This window comes from Endocarpon pusillum (genome assembly GCF_000464535.1).
Source record: "Endocarpon pusillum Z07020 unplaced genomic scaffold scaffold4192, whole genome shotgun sequence".
Lineage (NCBI taxonomy): Eukaryota > Fungi > Ascomycota > Eurotiomycetes > Verrucariales > Verrucariaceae > Endocarpon > Endocarpon pusillum.
Window position 1 is genome coordinate 43136 of NW_006916399.1, and position 25047 is coordinate 68182.

Sequence of the window (25047 nt, forward strand, 5' to 3'; positions counted from 1 at the left end):
AGTTTGATGTTTTGGACTACGTCCAGTTTGGGATATAATTTGATGAGAGTGAGACGAGTAAGTGAACGAGTGAGTGAGTGAATGTATGGTGGATGCATGGCATCTTGGAGACAAGCACGCCGTTGCTTTGCCTCTTCTGGTCAACTGGCCTGTCAGGCTGAGAATTTACGCCGCTTGATCCGCGTGAGAGGGTTTTTACTTTTTCTTGTGCAGATGTTTGATTTTAGAATCGAAGACGATTTTGCTCAAGAAGATCAACGATGTACACACAACCTATCTATTCCTAGGATTCCTAATTCAATACCTCAACCACATATACTGATGCGACCTCATATGGATACCTGCCTGTCTCAACTCGATCATATACCCGGACACCAGATCCATGACTTCCTCCGGCAGCTGCATCAATCTCTCCCTGCCTACCCACTGCCTCTCATCCGAGAAATTGACCAGACACAGCACCGTCGAAGTGGGCCCGGGTCTCTGATAACCCAGCACAGCAGGGTTGGCGGTGTAGAAGCCGACTGCTCTGCCACCGGCGAGCTCGGGCGTTGATTTACGAAGTCGGATCAGGTGCTGCATGCCGGCGTACAGCTGGCCGGGGATGGTGTTTTTGTCATGCCTTTCGGCGTAGTTCTGCTCGGGATAGGGGGGCCGATTTACCCATCGACTGTCATCCATCTTGGCCGGGTCGTTCATGTAGCTGTAGTCGTTGAGCTGGCCGACTTCGTCGCCAAGGTATATCAGGGGAATGCCACCGGTGCTCATGGCGATGGAGTATGCGAGCAAGATTCGATCGAGGGCGCCTTCTTGACCGGATTCGAGACCAGCGAGGGAGGCTGTGGTGCCGGAGATGCGGCAGTCGCCGGTCTTTGGGTTATCTTGGAATGGTACGCCGCGGGCGAAGCTGCCAGGGTGTCGACTGACGTAGAACGCATTGAGGAATTTTCGGTGGTTGGTGCCTTGTTTTCCTAGTTCGAGGGCGTCTTCGTCGGAGAAGGTCCAGCCGATATCGTCGTGAGAGCGGACGTAATTTACCCACGCACAGCCTCGGGCGATGTTGTGTCTTCGCTCGATCGCTTGGGAGAGCATTGAGGCGTCGCGAGTGGCTAGCGCTTCCCAGGTCAAGGCCATCTGTAAGGGGTTGTACGATAGCTGGCATTCGGAGCGGTCAATGTATTGGGCTACGAAATCAGGATGCACGATGGCTTCGGACTTGAAGAGCACGGAAGGAGCAGCTAATCGACACAGGGCATTGAAGGCTCGCAGAAGCTTGTGGACTTCCGGTAGATTCTCACAGTCAGTGTTGATCTGCTTCCACATGAAGGCCACGGCGTCCATTCTGAACAAGTCAATGCCAATATTGGCAAGATAGAGCATTTCACCGGCCATGGCACGGAACACATTGGGGTTGGAGTAGTTGAGATCCCACTGAAAGCGGTAGAATGTTGACCAGATGTAGCGACCGTCAGGTAATTGAATGAAAGAGCCTGGGTGATCATCAGGAAAGATCTCTCTTGTGCTGGCCTCAAAGGCTGAGGGAACGCTTCGATCTGGAAAGATCCAATACATTGCTGAATGCTCAGGATCACCTTTGGCAGCTTTCTTGGCCCAGTCATGCTCATTCGAAGTATGGTTGAAGATCAGGTCGACCACCAGGCTAATGCCTACTTTCCGCAGTTCGGTAGCAAGGTCTCTCAATTGCTCGATGGTCCCCAGCTCCGGCTCGATCTCTCTGTAGCTTGACACGGCGTATCCTCCGTCCGAAAAGGGCTTCGGCCTCAAGAATAGTGGCATGAGATGTAAATACGTAAGGCCTAGCTCTTGAAAATATGGGATCTTGGCTTTGATACCTTCGAGACCCTGAGCATATCGATCGACATAGCATACACCCCCCAGCATTTGGCTCGAAAGGTACCAGTCTGGATCAAGCTCTCTCTGCTTGTCGATTTGTTTAAGATCGTCCGGGCGTCCTTTCCAGCTTCGACAACAGACGAGGATGACCTCTGCCAATTGGTCCAAGCAATCGAAGCGATAGCCGTAAAGCTCGGCGAAGATGCCGAAGATTGTCATGAAATTCTCCTCGAATCGTTGCATAAAGTCACGATCTTTGAGTACCGCGGATCCATCGTCACTCTTTCGAAGCTGTTGAATAATGTAGGCCTTTGCCGCTCGGCCCTGCTGTTCAATCGACAGACCCATGGTGGAGCTATGGGCGCTGAGGAGGAAACATCTTCCAGGCAAAAGGGTCGTTGCTCACGCGGAGCAACAGGAGGGAGTATCCATAGTAGAGACTTTGCAATCCTACCCCTCATCGTGTAGCTGGGCTGCTAGCATCTTCTTCTCTGTTACGACTCGAGCACCCCCACTTGTGGAGGCTAAATCCAGCTGCCCAAGGAGTTGGGTTGGCTGCCGACTGTCTCGGCACGGTAACCGCCAGCCTTTGAACGAGACCGAAGGACCCAAGGCACTGGCGTTCTGGTCTCGTGGGCAAAGTGTCGCTTCTGAGTTCGGTCATTTAGATTGACGAAAGACCAATTAACGTGGGGTGTTGGAAGTAAGATTGACAAGCTGGTTTAGTTGGTGACAGGGTTGGCTGGGTTCAATGTCGTGAAATATCTCCGAGAATGCACCGTTTGGATCAAGCAATGTCAACCCATTAGCCGCTGCAAGTGCTTCCCAATAAAGTCAAACAGGATGTTCGGGATTTGGGAACAGAGTGCAGAGAAACAGAGTTCATGTAACGTGTTTCTCAAGGTCGCTACTTGTACAATGCTTGATCAGGTACTCGAGTCTCCCCTACCCCGAGAGCCTCCTCTTCTTACTACCCAGGATAAGAACAAAAGTGCAGGCTACGCTAATCGACCAAAAAATGCAATTCCTGCTTTAGTCTCCTCAAAATCTTCCAGGCGCACTGATGTCTCTCAATCCTCCTGCCAGACCCCTTCTTGCACTTCCTGGAGCACTTCTGCTTGTAGACATTGCAACACTCCTTGCTCTATCCCTGCGAGCTCTTATCTGCGCCAGTGCAGCCTCTCGACTCACTGGCGTTCCAGGAGTGCCAGGTGCAGGACAGAAGACGTCGTCGTTGTCTCTGAGTGGCACCATCATCGTTGTAGTCTGAGCGTGAACAAGCCACAAACCCTGGCGCTGTGGTGTCTTGAATCCAGGTGTCAACGGATAGGTCGAGGCAGAGGGTGATCTTGCTGGTGGTGATGTCGGAGGATCTCTCAGTGGTATCGAGCATGCTGATTTGGGACGGATCGTCGCACGGATAGGCGGCTGATAGGTCATATCCTCAGCTGAGAAGATGGCCGGGGATGAGGCGTTCTTGGCCGAAGCGAAGCTGAAACCACAAGCTTCAGACCCCCCGGTCGGATCAGAGGCCGATGGTAGGCCGCTACCGCTCGGCGAAAGCATTTCGTATGTTGTTTGTGCTGGATGAGCTGTTGGCGAGATCTGAAGTTCATCCGTGTTAGACACAGCGTCCTCGGGAGGCCTCTGTCGGGAGAGCGTGAACATATCCTCCGTGGGCTCAATCATGTGTTCACCTGCAGCTTCGTATGACTGGCCGGAATTGTTCTCTGGAAGCTCTATTCCTTGAGCCTGGTCATTTTCTACCACCAAATCGACAGCGTTTAATTCTTGGTAGTCCTTGTCGTGCACAAATCTTGTTCCATGCTTCTCTGCCACGCGACAGGCGCAAATTTTAAACTGGCATTCCATTTGAAGGAAATGGACCATTTCTTCAGCTTGTATTCTAAGTTTCTTCTCCCATTGTAGCTCAGCATCAGCAAGAAGGAGTTGTTCTTGCATATGCGTCGTCTCGTCCTGTTGCAATTCCTCGCTCAGCTGCTTTCGTCGGACCTTTGGCGACTCTATAGCCAGATCCGTACCAGGCTCGGTGGGATGTGATCCGGCAGGCAGAGTTCGCTCGAAACGGTTTTGCCTAGGCTGCACCGTGTGATCTATCTCTTCCATTTCCTGCATGCTGCGGTCTTCCAACAGGTGTCCAGCATGTGCTTCATCCTCCTGCTGTCGCATCTCGGCAAGCCGGTGATGTTGGTCTTCTTGCTGTGCCTTGTTCGACTGCTGTTCCAAAATTTCTGTTTCTCGTGCAGCTTCCATCGCTCGCATCTTCTCACGCAAAACTTCTACCTCTTCCAACACGCCAGCAAGAGCATATGCCCTTTCGAAGGCTTCCTGCTTGGACTTCTCTTTCTCGAATTTCTCATGCTGGGTCTCTGCTCTGAGACTCTTTACTTCTACTCTTGATTCTTTCAAGTCTTCTTGCATCTTGACCAATGCCGAGCCAGCCCGGAAAGCATCCTTTCTGGCCTTCCTCACCTCTTTCTCAAACACCTGCCTCTCATGAGCTTGTCGTTCCTTTACAGCTTGCAATTCTTCCATCAAACTCTCCAGTCTCTCACTGATCTTACGCTGCCGTGCTTCGGCTTCCGCTAATTGTGTATTAGAACTGCGCAGAGCATTTTCCGCTTCCTCACGGCCCAGCAAGGCTCTTTGTAGTGCTGCATGAGTTGAGTTGCCCTGTTGGCGTGATGGAGATGTATTCTGGTTCAAGCTGTTGAGAAAGGCAACTTTAGACTGCACGTCAATTGACTGTCCAGGGGCTTTGGCTTCAACATTCGATAGTTGGTTTGGTAGTGACGGAGACGCAGGTATTCTTTGTTGATTGATTCGATCCGGTGAGACTTGCTGTAGAGGTGTGATTGGAGAGGCCGGAATCTTGAATGGACTCGGTGGTTGCTCCATTGTGTGAGAAGTGGTTATCCAATGTCTGTAGATCATTGAGGAATCATCATTATAATGACAATGAGCACAGATGATGGACTAGGACATCCTCTCATCCTTCAAGTGCGGTCATTTACAATTCCATGGTAGGTAGCACAATCCAATGCACAATGTCAATCAGTCCGCGACTGTTTACATGGTTCTGAAAGTGGCTAGTTGGCTAAGTAACAATTTTTAGGCGCGTCTAATTTAGGAGTTCAGTTACTAATGATTTGCCAGCCGGGATCTCCCGCAGTGTTGGCCAGTTCAACTTTTTCCCCTTCGACAAATGCCTCACCCTCACTCTCTTACTCCGTGGACAGTTCCTCTCCTAGCATCCTTGCCTCCCATCTCATCTCCACTTCATACTCCTTCACAATGGCTGCTACAGCTCCTCCAACTTCAACTGGTTCAGCCAAGATAGACGGCGCGATCCAGAGAGCCTCTGCAAATCAGCCTCAGAAGTTGAGCGGTGCTGCGCTTTATTCCAGATTCGCTTTTGCGGGCGCTGTCTGCTGCGCTGTCACTCATGGAGGTCTCACACCCGTCGATGTGTAAGCTTTACCTGCTACGGTCTCCGGACGGCTATGGAGGACACTGGGAGACTAGGCATGGTTGAATGCTGACCCAATGCAGCGTGAAGACACGAATTCAGCTCGATCCCGCAACCTATAACACCGGCATGATCGGCACATTCCGAAAGGTGATCGCAACCGAAGGAGCCGGCGCTCTACTCACCGGCATTGGCCCTACTTTCGCCGGCTACTTCCTCCAAGGCGCCTTCAAATTCGGTGGCTACGAATTCTTCAAGCAGCAATGTATAAACCAGCTTGGCTACGAGGCAGCCTCGAACAACCGAACAGCCGTATACCTCGCCTCCGCCGCCGCCGCCGAATTCTTCGCCGACATCGCCCTGTGCCCCCTCGAAGCCACCCGTATCCGTCTCGTCTCACAACCCACCTTTGCTTCGGGCCTCGTCAGCGGCTTCGGCAAGATTGCCAAGCAAGAAGGTTTCGGCGCCTTCTACTCCGGCTTCGGACCCATTCTGTTCAAGCAAGTCCCGTACACGATGGCCAAGTTCGTCGTCTACGAGAAGGTAGCAGAGTTGATGTGGCAGCAAATAGACAAGAACAAGGCTTCTGATGGCACCAAGACCGCTGTCAACTTGGGCTCGGGTCTGATCGCCGGTTTCGCTGCCGCCATCGTGTCTCAGCCAGCAGATACCATGCTCAGCAAGATCAACAAGACCAAAGGCTTGCCTGGTGAAGGTACGACGAGCCGTCTGATCAAGATTGCCAAGGAGTTAGGCCTCAGGGGAAGCTTCGGCGGTATTGGAGCACGTCTTTTCATGGTTGGCACGCTAACGGCCGGTCAATTCGCAATCTATGGTAAGTTTCAAATATTATATTCGACATTTGGGCCTGCTGTGAAACATAGCTGACCACGTTGCTAGGCGACATCAAACGAGTCCTGGGAGCCACAGGGGGTGTTGAAATCGCTAAATGAGCATGCGATGCAACATATCACATAGAGTTTCGGTCTTCTTCAACACAACTCCGGAAAGCTGAGAGTGGTTCTGAGCTCTAGATTTCTTCTGCGTCTCCTCATCATCATCGGGTTAGCATGCTTGTATTAATTAGATTCTGGCGTCTCTGCATCTGGGATTCCCACGCTACGATAGACCCTAGAGCTACTGGGCTCGCCAGAACCCTGGCTAGAAGAATAAAATAGACAGCAGTATTGGGTTTCGGCGCACCTCTATCCACCTTTACTACTACTAATACGGAGTAAAGTTCTATGAATTCCTGCCCAGGCCTTTGGTAAAAGTACACCTCTGTGTGGTACCTCCCTTTGGTACATTGCAGCGGCTACACCTTAGCTCTTCACTTAGCGTCGATCAAAGTCAGCCTTGAACGGCGTTCCCGTAGCGACGATACCGCTGTGCTGCCTGTGCTGATACGTGGGGGAGGTAGTTAAAGGCCTACCACGGCTGGCTGGCTGCTAGTTAGTTAGGATCGCCTTTTCATTCGAACATTCAGTCTACCTTGCGTGGTTAGGGTGGAAAGGTGCCATGAGGAGCTGCAGTGTAGTAAGACATCAGTACATCTGAGGAGTCGAGTGCTCGCACACACATCGTACGTGCCTATCTATCTCTCTCACTCAGCCTGAACAGCGTGGTCAGATCGTATCTTAAGCGGGACGTGGGGAAGAGCGATGCGGAAGAGCGATGCGGAAGTAGCGCAGAGATGGAAAGGAGAGGAGATGAAGATATTGGCTAGAACGGGCTTCTACTTCCCGGCTTTCGCCTTGGCTTCCTGGGGGGAGGTATGCCTCTTGCCTGTAAGATTATGGTCACGGACAAGAGAGGGTGGGGAGTGAGCTGGAGTGCACTTCTACGCCGTGGATGTCGGTATAGATAGGCATGTGTGTATGTAAACATGAATATGTTAGGCATATCATACGGCATGCACGGTTGACGCGTTCCGTCACCTCCTTTTTGCTGCTTTTGTGGACGGAGGTATTCGAGCCTAGTCCGAGGTTTGTATTGTAGGCGCTGTGGAGGGGTCGATAGGATGTGCTGGTGATGTGTGGTGATGAGGGGGACCGCGGGTGCAAGAGAGACTGGGAAGCAAGTATTGAGAAGCAAGGAACATGGGTGGGTCTTCATTTTGCTTTGCAGACAGAAAGCCAACGTTTTCTCTGAGAAGAGTGATAGTGAGGGAGGATGGCTTTGGGAATGACAGTTTTGGACCGGGCCAAAATGGGAATTCATAGCTCAACAGACAAGTGTGGATCGAATGGTGCATTGGACCGGAGCTAGGTGACGGAAATAGTGAGAGTTCCGTCCCATCCTCAAAACAACCCCCTTTTTTCTATCTTCTATTATTCCACCAATTGCTATTCAAATCAGCTGAAAAATGGCCAGAATACGTAAAACTACTCGAAAAAACTGTCAACAGCCTGATTCGTCAATTTCGATACCCACAGAGCCTCCACGTGAGCCAAATACGATAGTTGATACTCCACGGCGTACGCGACTTCTTTGCGCCGCGCAAGCTACAGCTGGCAAATTACCTCGAAAAAAGCTATTCGAATCACTCAATATACCAGAATCAACAGGCTATCGAATCCTCAAATCGAAATCTACGCGCCGCGGCAATAGCGTTCATAATCGTGGTCGAAAACCTGCTTTAGAGCCTCATTAATGCGAAGCTATTAAGACAGTTGAAGATGCCTCATTTCGCGCTGTATCTGCCTCTCATTATGCCATAGCAAGCTCTATTAGTCTAGCTTAAGGATCTGAACGTGCAATTCAAAGAAATATGGCGCAATTTAGAATGGGCACTTATAGGGCACAGCAGAAAAAATACATCCATTCTAAAAATATCAAGATACGCGAAATGTAGGGATTTGAACGTCGGCATTGGAATTTAGAGAAATTCAAGCAGTACAAATACAGTAATGAGTGTCATTTTGCATGTGGCTTGCAACAGTAAGCTATAGTACATCGTTGACACGGTACAGAAGCACGAAATACTCCTACAAAGATCCAATTTCGATTGAAACGGCGCAATCAAATTTGGCATGTATTTGCGTACATTGGATGGAACTATAAGAGTCCCCTACACTTTTACACAGGCGCAGGAGGAGGTGGACGGCTTACTCAAGCTGATTATCTTGTTTTTCTAGAAGAAGTTATTGCTCCTAGTTGGGATAAGGATTGGATACTTCTAGAGGACAATGATAATGCTCATGGCACTCGTGGCAAGGCAGAGAATAAGATCAAAAAGGCCAAAGCTCGTTTAGGGATCCAATGGGAAGCTAATTGCCCAGAATCGCCAGATTTGAACTCTATTGAGAGTATCTGGAGGTTGTTGAAGCAGAGGCTAAAGAATCGAGGCCTTATTACTGATCCAGAGGAGCTGCGGCGGGCAATTGAGGAGGAATGGGATAAATCACTCTGGAGGAGATCAATAAGGCAATTGTTACAATGCCCAAAAGAGTAGCTGCCGTAAATGAGCGAAATGGTCTTCCTATACCATTTTGAAGATAGAAGTAATAGAGTGGTGTGGGACGGAACTCTCACTATTTCCGTCACCTAGCTCCGGACCATTCTCGATGTACTGAAATCAAGCCAACCCAGAATTTGACTGCTTGCAACAGAGCGGTGTCGACCTGACCTACACCCTCGTAAGAAAATCAAATGTTACTGTAATATAGGCATCTTACTAGTAGAATGACTTTAGGAAATCTTCTGGCTCTGGGCCCTGTTTCGTATGGATAGAGATTCTAGAAGTGAAGATAGATTTCCAGATCGGGAGGTCAATATCATACGACCAAACCCGCTGTGGCACTTGTGAATGAGGGATGTTGAGCGAGATACCGATATTATCCCTGATCTGAAGGAATTTTTTTGAAGATCATGGATATCTTGCTCTGACAGAAAAGTGCTTGGTTGGCTGAAGTGTATCGGCTGTTTTATGATGTGAGTTCATGCAAATTTGATACAGAAAGGCCATTTGATGCGTAGCTTTCCGCGAAGCGAATGTAAACACCTTGCTGAAATCATAAATCCTTGCGATCAAGTCATCAATTATCTGTGCATCCCCGCGTACCTGCGTAAGTGCTTGGGATGCGTGACTGTGGTGTGGACCAGAAGAGCATTTCCGAGGTTTCAGCACGCTTAATTATTATGAAAGATGGCAGCCAATCTTTAACTGGGAATGCACGTGGCAATGCCCAGGGTCGACCAGACCAGCCACTGCACTAGAATACCCCTTTCCAAGACGTCTGTTAACTACCAATCATCAATCTTGTAATTAGGCGTGAGGAGTTCAGTGCCACGAGAATTTCAAACGTTCGAAGGTCTGAAAGAGGTGGATCATCGCTCTTGGTAGGTCTTTCACACTGAACCTCAATGCTCCTTAGATCCTGACTTTCTCCATCCTCGGAATCAGAGTATTTGCAACCCCCCTTAGTATTGACTTGGGTTGGAAATACAGCATGACTAACTTGGAAGCAAAGGCGCTGGTTCCTCGTATTCATGCCCTTGTTGTATGGACAGTCTCGAATGAGCTATGTCGATTGTTACCCTCTCCTTGAAGGTATGGAACAGGAACATGTGGAGAACACAGATACCCTATTTTAAAGTAATCGTCAAGGATTGCGCGATCCCGCCAGCGTACAAATCAGACCCTACTGCGACAGTCTTTGGCTGCTGATTGTACATCAACACCCCAAGAATCATTCCTTGTCTCTTCACTGAACAGGATCGAAGGGCAGACAGCGGTAGCAAGGAACACGTCGAAAATACTTGGTGGCGTCGATCTACTTACCCAGAAATCAAACAAGATGCGGAGAAACGAAATCGGTGAACAGGCAAAGAACTCAAACTGAAAGCTTTCTCTGGATCAACATGAAGCCATTTCCGGAATATTTCCTACAGCTTTAATTGAGAACACCAATAGCCCCAATAACACCTCAGTTAGTTCGAGAAAGGCGTCATCCACAGTAAGAGGATTACAAGGAGACCAACTTACTCGACCAAACAGGCAACCTACCGAAGAAGACGGAGCCTGGACTCTGACTGTTCGACGCGCCGCTTGTGTATGACATCTTTTGGCCGTCGCAAGGGCACAAAGGTGGGCTTGAGTATGGCATTCGACAACCCTCTGATCTGAGTTGAGCGGTCCGTATATGGGATCAACAATCAAGCTGTGCTCCTTCGCACTCGTACAAAGCCGACTTGTTTGTTAGGAACATGCGAGAAGGCATTCTCGTCTAATCTGTGTGGTAGGAGCACTTTTAGTGGACCGTTGGGAAAAGATGGAGCGCTTCAAGAGAATGTAGATCTTATCAGGATTACAAATGCTTCAGCTAAGGAGATAAAGATGATAGATAGAAGCGAAAATGTAGGATGATTTGGAACGAGTTTCCCATTCTCCTATCATCTCCATGTGTTATCAGTAATCTGATGTCGTAGGGTGAGGAGATGTAGTTTGCGTGGCAACAGGGGCATGGATGTATATCTAGAGATAGCCAGGATGATAACTAGGAGGTAGGAGATATGAGCATGGAAAGGACGACGGTGATCAGCTGATAGGTATCGAGAGAAACCAACGTGACGGTGTGCTATTTAAGGTCAATGCTGCCTGCCTGCTAGTCAGCCAGTCAGCCAAAGAGTTCGTCGATGATCGTACTGCCTCAGCCGGCGTAGGATGGCCTGGCGCCTATCAATTATGAATCCTTCCATCCCACCACCAAGCCTGTTTGTAGTCTACGTCAAGTCTTCTTTTGATTTCCCATCCAGCCGAACCACATAACCCCCTGCCGTGCTTTTCGGTTCATTGCGCAAAGTGCTGGCTCAGGGTCACTGCTCCCAACTTATTTGACCTATCCCATCCCATCCCTTCCCATCCTATCCATCCCGTCCCATCTTCCCATCACCACGATCCAACCTCACTCCAACACCCATCCACTCTTCCCATCTCCTCTACCTTCTGCTTGTCTGCTCCATCACCTAAACCTCGCACTACACCTCCCCATCACATCACCCTGACACACCAACTCGGCATTGAACTCGCTCCCATCAAGAGTAAGGTAAATATCGAAGTAGACACGATAGAAAGTGCCTTGGGGGGTATCCATTCTCTCAAAGTCCTTTTCAAGATTCTTTCTCGAAAGATCACTGGTTAAAGTCACGACTTCCTTGATACGTGGATCTTTGGTGTATTCTGTGCAGTGGAAAATAAGTCAGCACGTCTTGTTTACACTAGCAAGCTACCAAGGAGGAAGTTGGGACTTACCAGGACAAATATCCTCATCACAAGCATACAAAATATCCTCATACATGAGCGTGGCACCGGGTGCGACTTGTCGGAAGAATGACACTTTTACTGGCTCGCCAATCTTGACCCTTTCGCCCTTCTGAACGAAAATCTGCCTGGTGTATTTGCATCTGTCTTTCCCATCCAGACTCGGCACCCGGTACTGCTCAGGATGATGACCTTCTTTGAAAGGCTGCAAGGTCGCCATAAGATAGTGCCTCCTCGCCACCCGCGACGTGACGATTCGCTCTGTGATACCAGCTGTGACGGCTCCTTTGACGATAGCGGCAACCGAATCCATAGGCCTAACAACTTTGGATTGGAACTGAGGTGGAACGTGGAGTTTGATTTGCTGAAAGAGATATTCTGATGCGCCGAACCCGCCAACTACAAGCACATTCTGCAAGGATCTGTTTTGCGCTTGGATGGCAATGATTTGATTCCGAACAAGTTCCAGGATTCTGTTCACGACTGGTTCAAAGCATTGCAGAATCTCTTCGTTAGTGAATGTCATGTATCCTTCTTCTATGCCTGCTTCCGGGAACTCGGCCTCAATACCAACATCAACCGCCCATTTCTGCCCATTGTTGCGGAAATCGGCTTTGATCCGGTTTTCAAAGTCCATGATACACTTTGCGTAGACACGCCCGGCTGTCCGAGAACCGTCAGGTAGTTTCATCTTTCGAATCTTGGCACGCAGGATATTGCTGAAGTTTCGATTCAAGGCTGTGCTGCCGCAGGAATCGCCTGAACCAGCTGTACATTCCGCAACCGTGAAGGGTGTTTCCTCCTCAACTTCGTAGGCAATCAGATCGACTGTACCTCCACCGCAGTCAACGATCAGAAGAGCATCATGTATCTTGAGGTTCAATAGACCCGTCTTGGAACAGAACATCGCAGCCGCTTCTGGTTCGGTGATCAAGGTCAACCTGGTATCGTTCTCATCTCGCAAAAAGCCCGCCTGTATGGCCGCAGCTCTTGTTGCAGCCTTGCCAGCATCATTCCAGATAGCCGGTACAGTGAGGAAGTATCTAATGTTCCGTTCTTCACGGTTGAAAACCTCTCCCAGTGTTTTCTGAAGTTGTGCGCGCATTGCCTGGCGAATCTTGAAGAGGTAGTCGGCAGCCACGTCAATTTCGGATTTGCCCGGTGGCAGAGGCGGAAGGTTTATTGGGTCGATGTAAGTATTTCCGGAGAGCATGAGCTGAAGCTTGAACCATTCAACCTTCTGTACGCCAGGTTTTGGATAACCAGTCGGAGCGAGAGCATCAGCGATATCAGGACCCCAACCTACAACCTTTTGATATTGATCGTAGTATAACACTGTTGGAATCTGTCGACTGCATCAGCAAAACGTTACACCATGATGAAGTAGACCCCCCACCTTTTGCTTCGTTTGATTACCTGCTCCTGGCCATTCCGTGATAATATCTTCTTTGGCCTCTGTATTGGTCGCAAAGGCAAATGCAACTCCTGAAAATGTGGTGCCCTGGCAGGAAAGATCAGCAGAAAGCGGCCGAGCGGGAATACTGATGATCTTACGAAATCAATGCCAACAATCAGCTGCGCTTTCGATCTCCCACCTCCGTCAACTTCTGCTGGACGAGTATACTGATTCATGCCGTGAGGCGCGCCGACCCCCTGGGGATGCTGTGCATATCCTCCATACCCAGGTGGTTGGGGTGGAGCCATTGGAGGAGTTGCGGCAGGAAATCGCTGAGTTGTATCGATAGGTGGAGGGTGATGCGCAAGCTGAGTTTGGCCCGGCGGTAGCGGGCTCGTGGGCCTACCTGCGACGTTGTAAGAATAACTTGGTGGTCGACCTGCAGGGTTTGGCTGAGGATTCATAGGTAAGCTCGTGGTGGATGAGCTCTGTGGAGGGGTAGGGGTAGCGCCGTTGGTTGTCGGGGAGAGGTGGTTGGTGGTCTGAATGTTTACACTGCTCTTTCGTCCAAAGCCAAGGTTCTTGAGGCGATTGCTCATAGATTCCATAGGGAGGAGTAGAGAAGCAGAGGAAAGGGAGGGAGCTGCAGCAGAGGCACGTACGAGGCGAGGAGATGGGGATTCCTGAGGTTCTGATTCTATTGTTGGCCAAGCTGCCCTTTGATGGCCCAAGCGGGTTTTGAGGCTGACCGGTGCAAGGCTTTTTGGCAGGCGGAGCACCAGAGGCGTTGCTTGCTGCTGATTGGCTGCCGAAATTTCCCTCACCAGAACGGGGTGGGCGAGAACAGCGGTTTGCTGCTTATGATGTTAAGAAAGCTGCCAGGGGCTGGACAACAGCAGGAGAGACTTGACTCTCATCAACGCAGCCATTGAGGAAGTCTTCGATCTTTCCAGAAGGCTGTCAGCTGTGCCTCTAATATCAGATTGGTCTTTGATTATGATTGATTGATTGATTGACTAAGCCGCAGCCTGACGGAACCGAAGTCTCCATTTAAGTTCAAGTTGGACCCCACCAGATGCTTCTTGGCGGTGTTCATGGATTGCCACGTTCAGAATCTGTATGGTAATCTACCAACTAGTCCCGGCAGTATCGGTATTGCTTCTATCTTTGCACGGCCTTGCTTTCATTTCATGTATTTGCACCGCAGTGTGTGCCTGTACAGATCCAGCAGACAGAGCAGACAGCGCAGACAGACCAGATCAGTCTCCCTTCCTGGCTACCCAACAGGACACTCGATACATGTTCTGGAACATGCTGTCCGGATCCTGAATATATCCCACCCCATCAGAGAAAGCGCTCCGGTGCTCAATCCGAAATCCCTGCTTCTCTAGCAGCCATATCACTTCCTCCTCCGTCAGCTCAAAGCTTCCGGGCTCTCCTATGCCAGCGTCGCGGTCAGCCTCTCCTACCCTTGTCTTGTGGTCATGTCTCTCGTCAGTTGGGGCTTCATAAGCAATGTCAGAGTGCCACAGAAGTGGACCGATATTGATCCATCTACCGTCAGCCTTGAGGCAATTCTTCACTGTGTCAATATAACGGATTAAGTTCGGTGCCGTGTCGATGAAGAACATGGTTGCGACAGCGTCAAATACGGCGCTGTACTCGCTTCCGCTATAGAGCACGATAAAGTCTCCGGCTGTCATATTCATCTCGCCAGTGCTTTTGCCGTTCGCCAACACGTGTTTCATGCCTTCAGCGGGTTGTACGTCAGGTATCATCACTTTTCGCAGTTGTTGCTTCCTGGAAAGCAGGTTCGTGAATTGAGTTGCAAAGGGGTAAAGCGCATATTGCGTTGATCCAACATGATTAAGAATCCAGTTACTTGCCAGCAATTGATGGTAAGAGATCTCGTTACCTTCCACGTCATAGCCAGCCCGACAAATCTCGTAGACTAATCTCCCCAGCCCAGCTCCGGGCACAAGGATTTTGGGACGCGAGGCCTCGTTGCATAACGCTGCACGATTTTGAAAGAAAACCTCGAGCTGTTCCAAGACAAAGTCATGACAAGGTTTCCGTTCCCGTGCACTTTCTGCGCTCCAGTCTCGGTAGAACTGGCGGATCGTCGAATGGGCCTTATCGACGTCCACTGCTTGGGCACAGCCTAGCCATTTTTGTGCATGATCAGATCCTGGCTCTTGTGGCAACCCAAATGTCTGAAGGCCCCACTCGAGGATGGCATCTGCGATGTCTGCATTCAGATCGATGGCGTCATCTACGTTGCTCAAGTTCTCAAGCAATGAAAAGGGCGGTTCCGCAAGAATCTGCCATTGTGATGTAGGTAAGGCGTACAAATTCTGTCTTCTGCGATGTGTCACATTCCGGTGGGCTGTCTTTCGGTAGATCCTAATACGGGAAGCTCCATCAGGTCAAGCACACCATAGTCGTTTAGATAGCACGAGAGATGGGTTATCAGGAGATGGCACGATGAAAAGGCACTTACTTGAAGGAATCAAGAGCAGCGAACAGGACTCGGCGCTCTTCAGTATCGGTGAAAGGGTTGTATTCGCCAGTCCATTCACCGGTTGTGATTTTGCTGTTTGACATAATAGAAAGTAGCTGCTCTTATCTATGTTCTTCTGAGCTGCGCTTACAGGGATAAGAGGTCGAAAATACATGGCAAACACATTCCATCACGCTGTGCAATTGAAGATATAAGGTTCATCTGCAATCACAGGGATCAGTGAATAAGTGTTGTACGATCTACTACTGACCGTTGATGTGTTGTGGGCCGAATTTTCCGGCATGCTCCTCAAGTGATTCCGCATACTACAGTACCAGACATGATTGTTGTCAGTACCACACTAGTAAAGGCTGATACAGAGTACAACGCCACATCGAGTTACTTGATCCGCCAGAGCTTGGTCAATTTCCGTTCTCGATCATCGGCTGCTGAGTTCTACGTGATGTGGTCTAATGCCGTTCATGGGTGAAGTGGATGTAAAGTGCGTGTTACCACTCCAAAATACTAGCATGTGAGATACCGTAGTACACCAATTTAAAATGCCTTGGTGCACACGCCTTCATTCAAGCTATTAGTTATTAGTATTCTCGTACATACATGCTGCTCAAAACCGAACAACATTCTTGTCTTCAAAATTCGATCCACTTGGACTCGGCTGCTCATCTAGCATGGAGATTCCTGGCAAGTCCCTTCAGCTTGCACTTCCGTCGTCTACCAACTCTCAAACAATGATTCATATCCATCTTACGTTCTACGAAACGAACACTATGGTATTCCTGACTACCACTGCAACCGAGAATTTTGGAGGCCTGACACCAATGGGAAGCTTTGTATATGCGATGCCAAATGTAGTTCTCCTTGTTTTGACACAATCAGTCCATCTAACAGTTACAGCGATTTGACTCTCGAGATGTTCTAAACACCACCCTGTACTCATCCGACGACAGCATTGATCACGCTATTCGCATGGCAAAGATTTTGGCCCGTCGGATGAACACTCCAGTCTACCTTGGATGCAGCATGCAATTTTCGGGACTTGTGGTTGAAGAAGAAATGCAAGATCTCAGGCAGCTAACGAAGGTGATCATGGACCAATGGAGCCTTCTTGATCGGGCCTGACCCCATATTTGAGTACATCCGACTACTTGCGCCTTTGCACTACAACATGCAAGCAGCATCTTCCCAAACTGGGGCCAAATGAGCTCGGTGGCGATGATATTGATTGCACATCTCAATGAACTATACCTATCACCACCGGAACTGATGGCGCAAGTACCGTAAGGTGGGCAATGACAGTTGCCGAACGCTTTCCTAGGAGAAACAGAAACTTCTAACTCCATACGTAAGGCTACCACCTCTATCAAGACTAGTTGATCCTAAATTACGCTTGGATCTGCGGCTTGTTGTAGGGTGTAAGCCTGCCTTTAGAACGGATCGCACATTCTAGGAGATACTGGACCGAACTAGATCTAAGATGTGCTGGGAAGAACATTGGGTGGCCTGGTGGGAAATCACCTAGACATGCAGATCTTGGCTGTCATATGAGTACGGAGTATTCCTGGGTCGGTGCGCTGATCCATTGTCTCTATCCGCATTACCGTTCTGGGCAATGATTAGCATGATTGGACGCAAGCGAGTTTATGTCCAAGTCAATCGCAAAACCGCTTGCGGTGATAATCGTATGTCTTTGTGACCATGTCAAATAAGCGCTGCTTCGAGTCCGTTGCCACAACCATGAGACTAAAAGAGAGTTATGACAACAATTGGAATATAGCAGTCAAATCCATGTAGAAGTCCATAAACCTGAAACAATTCTAGCCGTACTTCTTAGGTCCAGCCTTCTAGAGATCGGCCACTTGGCTCTTTATCTTGTAGCATGCTAATTTACTAAGCGGCCAAGCTGCGCCAGGTTGCGAAATGAAAGACGGTTACCTACCTACTAATGGAGAGGCAAGTCGACGAATCCAAGGGGAAGTTTATGACGAATCCGGAATGTTGTAAAACCGAATTCGGGAAAGATCTCGCTTGAAGTGGACGGAAGATGCCGTGACGTTCATCTGCTAGTGTCACGATCACCGCTGCAGGTTCAGACGCAAAGTTGGGATCGAAAGACCATGGGTGGGAAAAACGGGCCAGGGGTTCGGAAGTAATTAGCCAAGGTGGGTACTTGTAAGGCGGGGAGGGAAGTTTCGTGGCAAGTTTCAGCATAAGTTAGACGCGTGGTTGAAAAGGCTGCTGATGTTGGTGACAAGGCCACATTAGTTTGCAACGCCAATACTTAGCCACACATGAATCCGGGGTTTGCAGGAGAGGACTTTTTTTGACGACCGCTGTTCACAGCTGAAAATACGTTTTCTTCCGGGAAGTGGATAAGGACCACTTTATCATTCGATTCGGTTGGTAAGACATTCTGATGCCTGCTGCAGCTCAGAGGATATCTGCTCGTATACCGGTCCGTGTTCCGAGCGGTCTTGCTCGAATATCCCCGCAGAAGCATGTGTGGCTCATTGGTTTGTATGGCCACGGCGGTTGGGGCACTCTTCCAGCTCCAATCAGAGCCAACAGCCGACCCCGCATGGCTGAAGGACTGTTGGACCCTGACCTGTCTGAGCACTGAAGCGACTTCACATTTGATGATTACATCAGATGGAGGAGAACAACAGCGGTTTGGTCGATCCGCAAGCTTGCTCAGAACACAAATGATCCCAGACAGACAAGGTGGTGGCGAAGCTGATGACGGCTCACGAGAGGCGAAGGATCGCTTGCACATCAGAGAAGCAAATCTTTACCTCCAGACTTACCAACGGCAACTTCCTCTTCCTACGCGCTGCTCGATCCATGCACTCTTCTTCGCGGTTAGAGTGTTCCAGAACACTCTGTAGACACACAGCATTAACTGCCCGGGTACCTCTCTTTGGCCACTGCCAGAAAGATTGAGAATCTCAGTAGTTCTGACAATCTCCTAGCACGAGCCCTGCGCATTGCTACACAGTTGCTTCGAGTTTCAAAGCACCACAATACTAGCATAGAAGTAGCTTACATACTCCGCAGAACTCTACCATATTTAAACATTGTTGAGCATCATTAATTTGTAGGCTAACAAGACGAACTCTGTGTTGAGTGGGCCTTTATTATTTTTTGAAGCGGCCTGTGCCACTAAGCATGAGGTTTCCACATGCGGACCAGAGCAACGCCGTGTTTTCTTCTTCTGATCTTTTGGTGCCACTTCCGAGCGCCTTTTACCGTGCCCATCTTCGCACTACATCTCTAGGCAGCCGATGATCTTGCTCCTCATCTCAACCCTTGAAATCTTGTGTTGTTGATCATTTGTACGAGTAGTAGTGTATTTGTTATACTGTCACACTGATTGGTTCGAACTTCGGATGTATCACCTCATTTATGCAATCCCTTTGAGGAGAATTGGAAGATGTCCTGACCGTTGTTCCCAGAGTCCAAGAGGCGTTGAATTTGCACATTAGTAAAGATTCAATTCCACCGTTTTGGGTTGCACGGAACAGAAGCCTGCCTGCCTTTCCATAGGACCAACCAAGGCCGTGCTAGAGATACGACTTCGTTAGGTCAGAACTTCAGAACGTTCTCAATTCGACAACCTGGCTAGTAAGATTAGATTAATCCCCCGATTTGGGTTGCCTTGATGCCTGCACTGAATTTTGCATTAGTATCGCGAGCAGAAAACTCTAATCAACGTGGGAGGTCAAGGTAATATGGCTACGAGCCACAAACCACATTACTCGGTAAATGCAACGCGGATTACCAACGAGGACTTGCCCCCTTTCGAACAGGTGGTCTTCATGGCAACCCTGCTACAGTTGGTCACATGGGTCGAAACTGAATGGCCCTTTGGCCCTGGGACAGGGAACAGTCAAGAGGGCGAAATGCTCTAGACGCCAGGTATTTCTTCCTCCGGATGATGTGCCTCCCTAGTGGCTGCTTACCCTGATCAACCCACAAGCCACAGCTCTAATCGTACATGATAGTCGAGGCCGCCCATGACTCCTTGATCAAGCTGGAGCTTGTCCAAGCAGAGGGTCTAATTGATCCAAAATGCTGGTCTGGTGTGCTTTCCTAGTCCACACGGCCGCCCCTGGCATAAGTTATCACAATGTTTATCCGGACTGGATGCTATTACTACATAGTGTGACCGTTTTTCTGGCAAAGGTGCCCATCTTGGCTCATGGTTGACTCTTCCGGATTCCTCGAGGTAGTTTCTGGTTGCACACCGATCTCGTCATCCTGGAAGTGTTCCGGCTTCGATGAGCGACCGTTTTGAAGTTTGGGGTTGACCCAATCTTGCTGCGAAGGAAACCGGGCTAGCCTTGACGGAAAATCGCACGTTATCCGGAGCTTTCACTGACTTGAACAATTAGGTTTGGAGACCATTGACAGGCTTCTCTCAGCCAGGAGTACTTAGTCAGGCTAGGACTCGTTGAAAAAGGCTTCTCTGCACCCATGGATTGAGAGGTTATTCCATAGCAGGTCCTCCTCTTAAGGTCCACCTACTATTGGTACCGGCCGCTTGATCGCAATTGTGCTTGGCGTACTGCTTCAGAAGGCTGAGCAGCTCTGCTGTTATCTTGCTTGATTCGCTTCATTTGGTTGTATTTTCTGTGAAGCTCCCGCTGTGGCCACATCGCTCCAAGAAACGTGTCTCTAGGAGGGACAATCTTGGAGGGCAAATCAGCGGAGTGCCTAAAACTTTTCTATGTTTCCGCCAAACAGACATAAGAGGGGCAACCCGCAAACTTCCATTGGGCGTGTTCTGTGATTTAACAAGGCGCTGGACGCTGCGGCCATATCAGCATTTGCTTCTACCCCGCGGGCAATGGACCCGTACCACCACCACCACCATCACCATCATCATCATCCTAACCAGGCGGCGCCATCGGCGCCACCGTTCGAATCTTCCTCTTCGGCAATCTCGGGTCGACCTTATGAGCGGTCCACTAGAGTCCCTGTACGAGTCGCTGGTCGTCATCAACCGCCTGTGGGGCCCGGTCCACCTCAGGCAATGCAATTCCCTCTTCAAACAAACTTCACTCGGGCATATGACTCCGAATCCACTTCTCCTGGTGAAGCAGGAGCACCGGTAGCAGACCCCTTTGTGCAGGGTAGCACATCGGCTGCCAGCACCACTCCTGGCTCAGGAGGCACTCCCAACCCCAAGAGGGCGTATCGACAGCGACGCAAGGATCCAAGTTGTGACGCATGTCGAGAACGAAAAGTCAAAGTGGGTTAGCGTGATCATCGGAGTGTTGTTACCAACTGAAATTTTATGCAGTGCGATGCTACGGAAACCACAAGCTGCTCAGAGTGTTCCAGCAGAAACGTTAGGTGTCAATTCACAAAGGAGACCAACAGGCGGATGTCCTCAATCAAGTAGGGCCCCTCGTGTGGGACAAGGAGTGATAGGCTGATACCTGGTCAGGCAATTTCAGGACCTTGAGAGACAGCTCCAGCACGCCCGACAACAAGTAGCCCACTACCGATCGCTCGTGCCCAAGGGTGCACCCGCGATGGAACTGGAACTGGGCAGTCCTCCGTATCACGGGGCAGAATTGCACCCAGTGGGCTCGCCTCCTCCACGACGCAAGAAGGCTGCGATGCTCAGAGACTTTTCGCAAGTGAGAGCTAACTTAACAGACTACGGTCGCGGTCTGTTACAGATACCATCGCCCTACCGAGTGGCCGTTCCGCCAAGCAGCAAGCCATTGGAAATGCCCGATCTGCCTCCGAGGCATATTGCAGATCGTCTCCTTGCCTCGTACCACGAAAACTTTCACTTGCACTTTCCGGTACTCCATTGGTCCACCTTTGAGAGCGAATGTGATGAATTATATGGGACCAAGTCATTAGCATCTCTCGGCAATGCATGGGGTGCAGTGTTCCTATGTGTCCTTGCTTGTGGAAGTCTGCATACTCTAGGCCCGAGCTGGGCTCAAGACGGGAAAGCCTTCTTGACGACAGCAATAGGGATGACAAGTGGATGGCAGGATGAATTCTCGATTGAGGATGCCAGGATGGCATTTCTGACTGGAGTCTTCCTTACCGAGCTCAATCTGAAGTCTGCAGGTTGGGTCTGGCTCGGCTCCGCCGTCCGAATATCACAAGACATTGGTCTACACGTTGAAAGTGGACCATGGTCTCCAGTGGAAGGTGAGATGCGAAGGCGTCTCTGGTACTGTATCTACGTATGGGATAGGTTAGCACCCCAGCCATGTTCTATGTGTTCCTCTGCGGCTGACCAGAGTAGAATACTGGCCCTTGAGCTCGGCAAGCCGTTGCTCATCAAAGACGAAGATTATGACACTGAATATCCGGAACCTGCAGATGACGAACAGATCACCCCTGGTGGCGTTTATCCTACCGGACAGTCAACGCCACTTCTAGCCATGGTCAACGTGGTGCGATCCTTTGAATCACTCAACCAAATTTTCAAGTCACCATACATATCACCAGAGATTCTTCAATCACGCGAAGAGTATCTCCATTCGTGCTTTTCTATGTTTCCAAAGGGCTTTCAACCTTCCGCGGTGAAGCCACTCGATCCTCGGACCGTTGCACCCCTGATCTGCTTGCAGAATGCACGTCTTATACTGCACCGCCACAACCTGACCCCTGTGAGCCCTCCTGATCTGCGATTGCAGGCGATAGACAAATGTGTCATGGTTGCTCGAGATTCTGCCTCAACAATAGCACGGTGTCTCGATCCTGCCTTGTACCCCGAGCACGAGCTGACTGAACGGTCCCGCTTGTTAGCGGCATCTGCATCGACATTACTTTGTGTGCACATATGGCGGTGCTTGTTGTTTCTGTTGTTCCGTGCCGAGTATCGTCCGGCAATTGCCTTGGTCCAAGCAGCTTCTGTCATTGGGGGAGCTCGACGAGTCAATCTATGCTGTGGTCGACACTTGGAGTTCTTCCTCCGAGTGCTATATTCTCGACTACAACAAGGGCACTCTGGGGATTTTGACGACGACGAGGAGATAATTGCGTATGTTTCGGGCGACTTACAATCCAACCCAGATACCAGCTGGGTTTGGCAAGCAAGAGAGACGGGTCTGGACTCGGGCAACCTCGCAAAGAGTGCACCAGGACTGTCGTCATACGATCAGACGCAGTCTAGTCCAATCAACAAGATCGACAGTCTTGGGCTTACCGACTTGGAAGCACAAGATTGGGGAGGCTGGGACCAGGTGGAAAGCCGTGTCCAATTTCTACATGAACGACACCAAAGCCAGCGGCGAAAAGCCCAGACGGCACCTCAGCAACAAGCATCAGTCAGCCCGCCAAGCGACACCTCACGAATGACGATTGCAAACATCATTTAGTCTCGACGATGCTGGCGCCGAAGGTGAATCAATACAACAGGAGACTTGGTGGCTGCGCACAGATTATTATTTCTTTTATCCTTTGTCATTTCTTCACTGTGCAGATCGCCAAGGGTGGCACAGATGTCTCGATCTCATTTTCAATTTTACAATATGATACCCCAGGAAGCAGAGTTTTGGAGGATAGAGCTGGCCTTTTCCTTTTGAAAGGCCCGAAGTAGCGGCACCGGTTTGCAAATGTGGTTGCACGGCTGAGTGTTTACTTTTTACGGACTCTCTATGAACATAGAGAGCTTTTGTTGCGAAGTTTCGGGTTTCCTGGTTAAACCACCTCTACTCGCATTGATTTGGGCGCCCGTGAGCTCCCAACCAGGTAGCAAGGCAAGGCAAACGGCGTAGCCTCCTGAGGAGCTACTAGTAGCCATATGCAGTGTGATCTGCGAGCAGCGCTTCGATCCCTACGTACTTAGTAGGTACAATGGCTCAATGATACTTTACCCTTGTGCTGAGGACTTTCCTGCGGCCGCCGTCTTGTTTGGGACAAGAGCTCCTTAATATTCAGGACCTCACCGCAGGACCCTTACCGATTGCATCTGGCCTGCCTCGGATTCCTGTCCCGGCCATGCTAGTCACCCCCGTATTGAGATCAGTCAGTCTGCGGCTCGACTTCACCCCCACAGTTTCAATGTTACATGAGATCATGTGACTGAACCGCGGGCATTCTGGGAATGTTTTAACGAGTGCTGCAGGCTCTAGTACTCGTAGATAACTTAGTAACAGAAAGGTTCTCCAAATGAGTGGATCTGAACCGGACTAGACGCTCAACATGGCAGCATCATGAGAGTGACAGCGCCGGCTCTTCCGTGCCGAGCCGCTAATCACAGACCTCAAACTGCCGGTTCCTGCGCCACCTTCCAGATTCGGGGCTTTTGTTCCACCTGTGCCGGGGTCATTTGTTTTCGGTTATCGGTCATCCAGCATTTCAACGGCTGGGGGCCAAAAATTTAGCCGTCCCTAATGCTCAAATTGCTTAGAGACCTGCACTATTGACGCTAAAAGCAGATTCCTACTAGCGAATATTGATGGGCCGGCTCCTTGCCCTAACCTCTCTAGCCTACTGTAGCACCCATTGTAATCCCACCCCTACTGCCTGCAATGGCACTACTCGAATATCAGTACAGGAGCATTCATGATTCCTGTCAGGCTCCCTGTCCTCTTTGAGATTCAGGCATCCCCGAAATTACCACGTGCCCAAACATGGCAGAGCTCCACTTAAATCACTATACGGAGTAGACCGTGTCCGTCACGGCTTTCCTCTCAGTCCTGAATTGAAGAGTCCCGATATTGTGGGCATCAGGCAGGGCAGCAATCTCCGAGTATCCATCGCCTCCTTACCTGTTCATGGAATACACGATGGGAAAAGACCCCTGCACAGCGCGCTTCGCCTCTACAGATCTATTTGTTTTTGGTTCTTTCCATGTTCAATGGTTCAGGGCTGTATTTGTTCTTCCTGGACAACCCAAAGAAGCGAATGCGTTTACTAAGAGTGTTTCCGGCAGGATAGGTTCACGAGTCTGCTTGAATGCGGACAATCGGTATTTCACCGAAGACCGCATATCCACAGAGGCGACTTCTGATATAAATTCTGAAGGCTGGTAACCGTCATCTTCTCGTGTCGATCTACCGCTAACTAGTTGGCGAGGTGCTTGCCTGATCAATCACTGTGCTACGGTGACTCAGTCCCCTGCCTTTTTGTCCTCCCTGTTTGCGCTGGGTTTCGTTTCGCCCGGCGTCTTCCGAGCTATCTGCGATGTGATATGTCACTGGAGCACCTACCCGAGTGCTAATGTAGCAGGGCACACGGTTGCCCGCTGTCATGGCCGCTCTTCACTCCATCTACAATGTGCGACGGTTAAGGATTTGGTGTGGGACAATGGCAGCCTATCACCAGACCAAGGTGCAGAACAGTAGCACGCCTTGTTGCGGGCAGGCAGCGCTATCTTGGGCTAGGTGGATGGGCTTGTTTCCGAGCGAAGCATTTTACTAACTAAAAGCTGGCTTTACCTGCTGGGTATGTCCATGGGTTTATGCACACCGTGCTCTACTTTATAGGCTTTCAGCTACCACATTTGAACGTGATGCTTATGGTGTCCCGCTAGGTGGTGATATCTCTTA

General features: G+C 49.9%; 6 protein-coding genes across 6 annotated transcripts; 2 read left to right on the forward strand and 4 right to left on the reverse strand.

Annotated features, from left to right (window-relative positions):
* Nucleotides 1-297: 297 nt before the first annotated feature.
* EPUS_02337 (Amylosucrase) lies at nt 298-2202 on the reverse strand (the record flags this gene model as incomplete). The annotated part of the gene is made up of 1 exon (XM_007805243.1): nt 298-2202. One exon carries the CDS (start codon nt 2200-2202, stop codon nt 298-300), a length of 1905 nt encoding a protein of 634 aa, XP_007803434.1.
* Nucleotides 2203-2895: 693 nt separating this feature from the next.
* On the reverse strand, nt 2896-4773 carry EPUS_02338 (uncharacterized protein; the record flags this gene model as incomplete). Its single annotated transcript, XM_007805244.1, has 1 exon — nt 2896-4773. One exon carries the CDS (start codon nt 4771-4773, stop codon nt 2896-2898), a length of 1878 nt encoding a protein of 625 aa, XP_007803435.1.
* A 396-nt stretch (nt 4774-5169) lies between these two features.
* EPUS_02339 (Mitochondrial phosphate carrier protein) lies at nt 5170-6297 on the forward strand (the record flags this gene model as incomplete). Its single annotated transcript, XM_007805245.1, has 3 exons — nt 5170-5345; nt 5428-6179; nt 6245-6297. The coding sequence occupies 3 exons, from the start codon at nt 5170-5172 to the stop codon at nt 6295-6297; spliced, it is 981 nt and encodes a 326-aa protein (XP_007803436.1).
* Nucleotides 6298-11307: 5010 nt separating this feature from the next.
* On the reverse strand, nt 11308-13610 carry EPUS_02340 (uncharacterized protein; the record flags this gene model as incomplete). The annotated part of the gene is made up of 4 exons (XM_007805246.1): nt 11308-11525; nt 11598-12951; nt 13003-13107; nt 13161-13610. The coding sequence occupies 4 exons, from the start codon at nt 13608-13610 to the stop codon at nt 11308-11310; spliced, it is 2127 nt and encodes a 708-aa protein (XP_007803437.1).
* A 651-nt stretch (nt 13611-14261) lies between these two features.
* On the reverse strand, nt 14262-15606 carry EPUS_02341 (uncharacterized protein; the record flags this gene model as incomplete). The annotated part of the gene is made up of 2 exons (XM_007805247.1): nt 14262-15405; nt 15503-15606. The coding sequence occupies 2 exons, from the start codon at nt 15604-15606 to the stop codon at nt 14262-14264; spliced, it is 1248 nt and encodes a 415-aa protein (XP_007803438.1).
* A 4760-nt stretch (nt 15607-20366) lies between these two features.
* Nucleotides 20367-22872, forward strand: EPUS_02342 (uncharacterized protein; the record flags this gene model as incomplete). The annotated part of the gene is made up of 4 exons (XM_007805248.1): nt 20367-20771; nt 20823-20920; nt 20970-21743; nt 21795-22872. The coding sequence occupies 4 exons, from the start codon at nt 20367-20369 to the stop codon at nt 22870-22872; spliced, it is 2355 nt and encodes a 784-aa protein (XP_007803439.1).
* Between the last annotated feature and the right edge of the window lie 2175 nt (nt 22873-25047).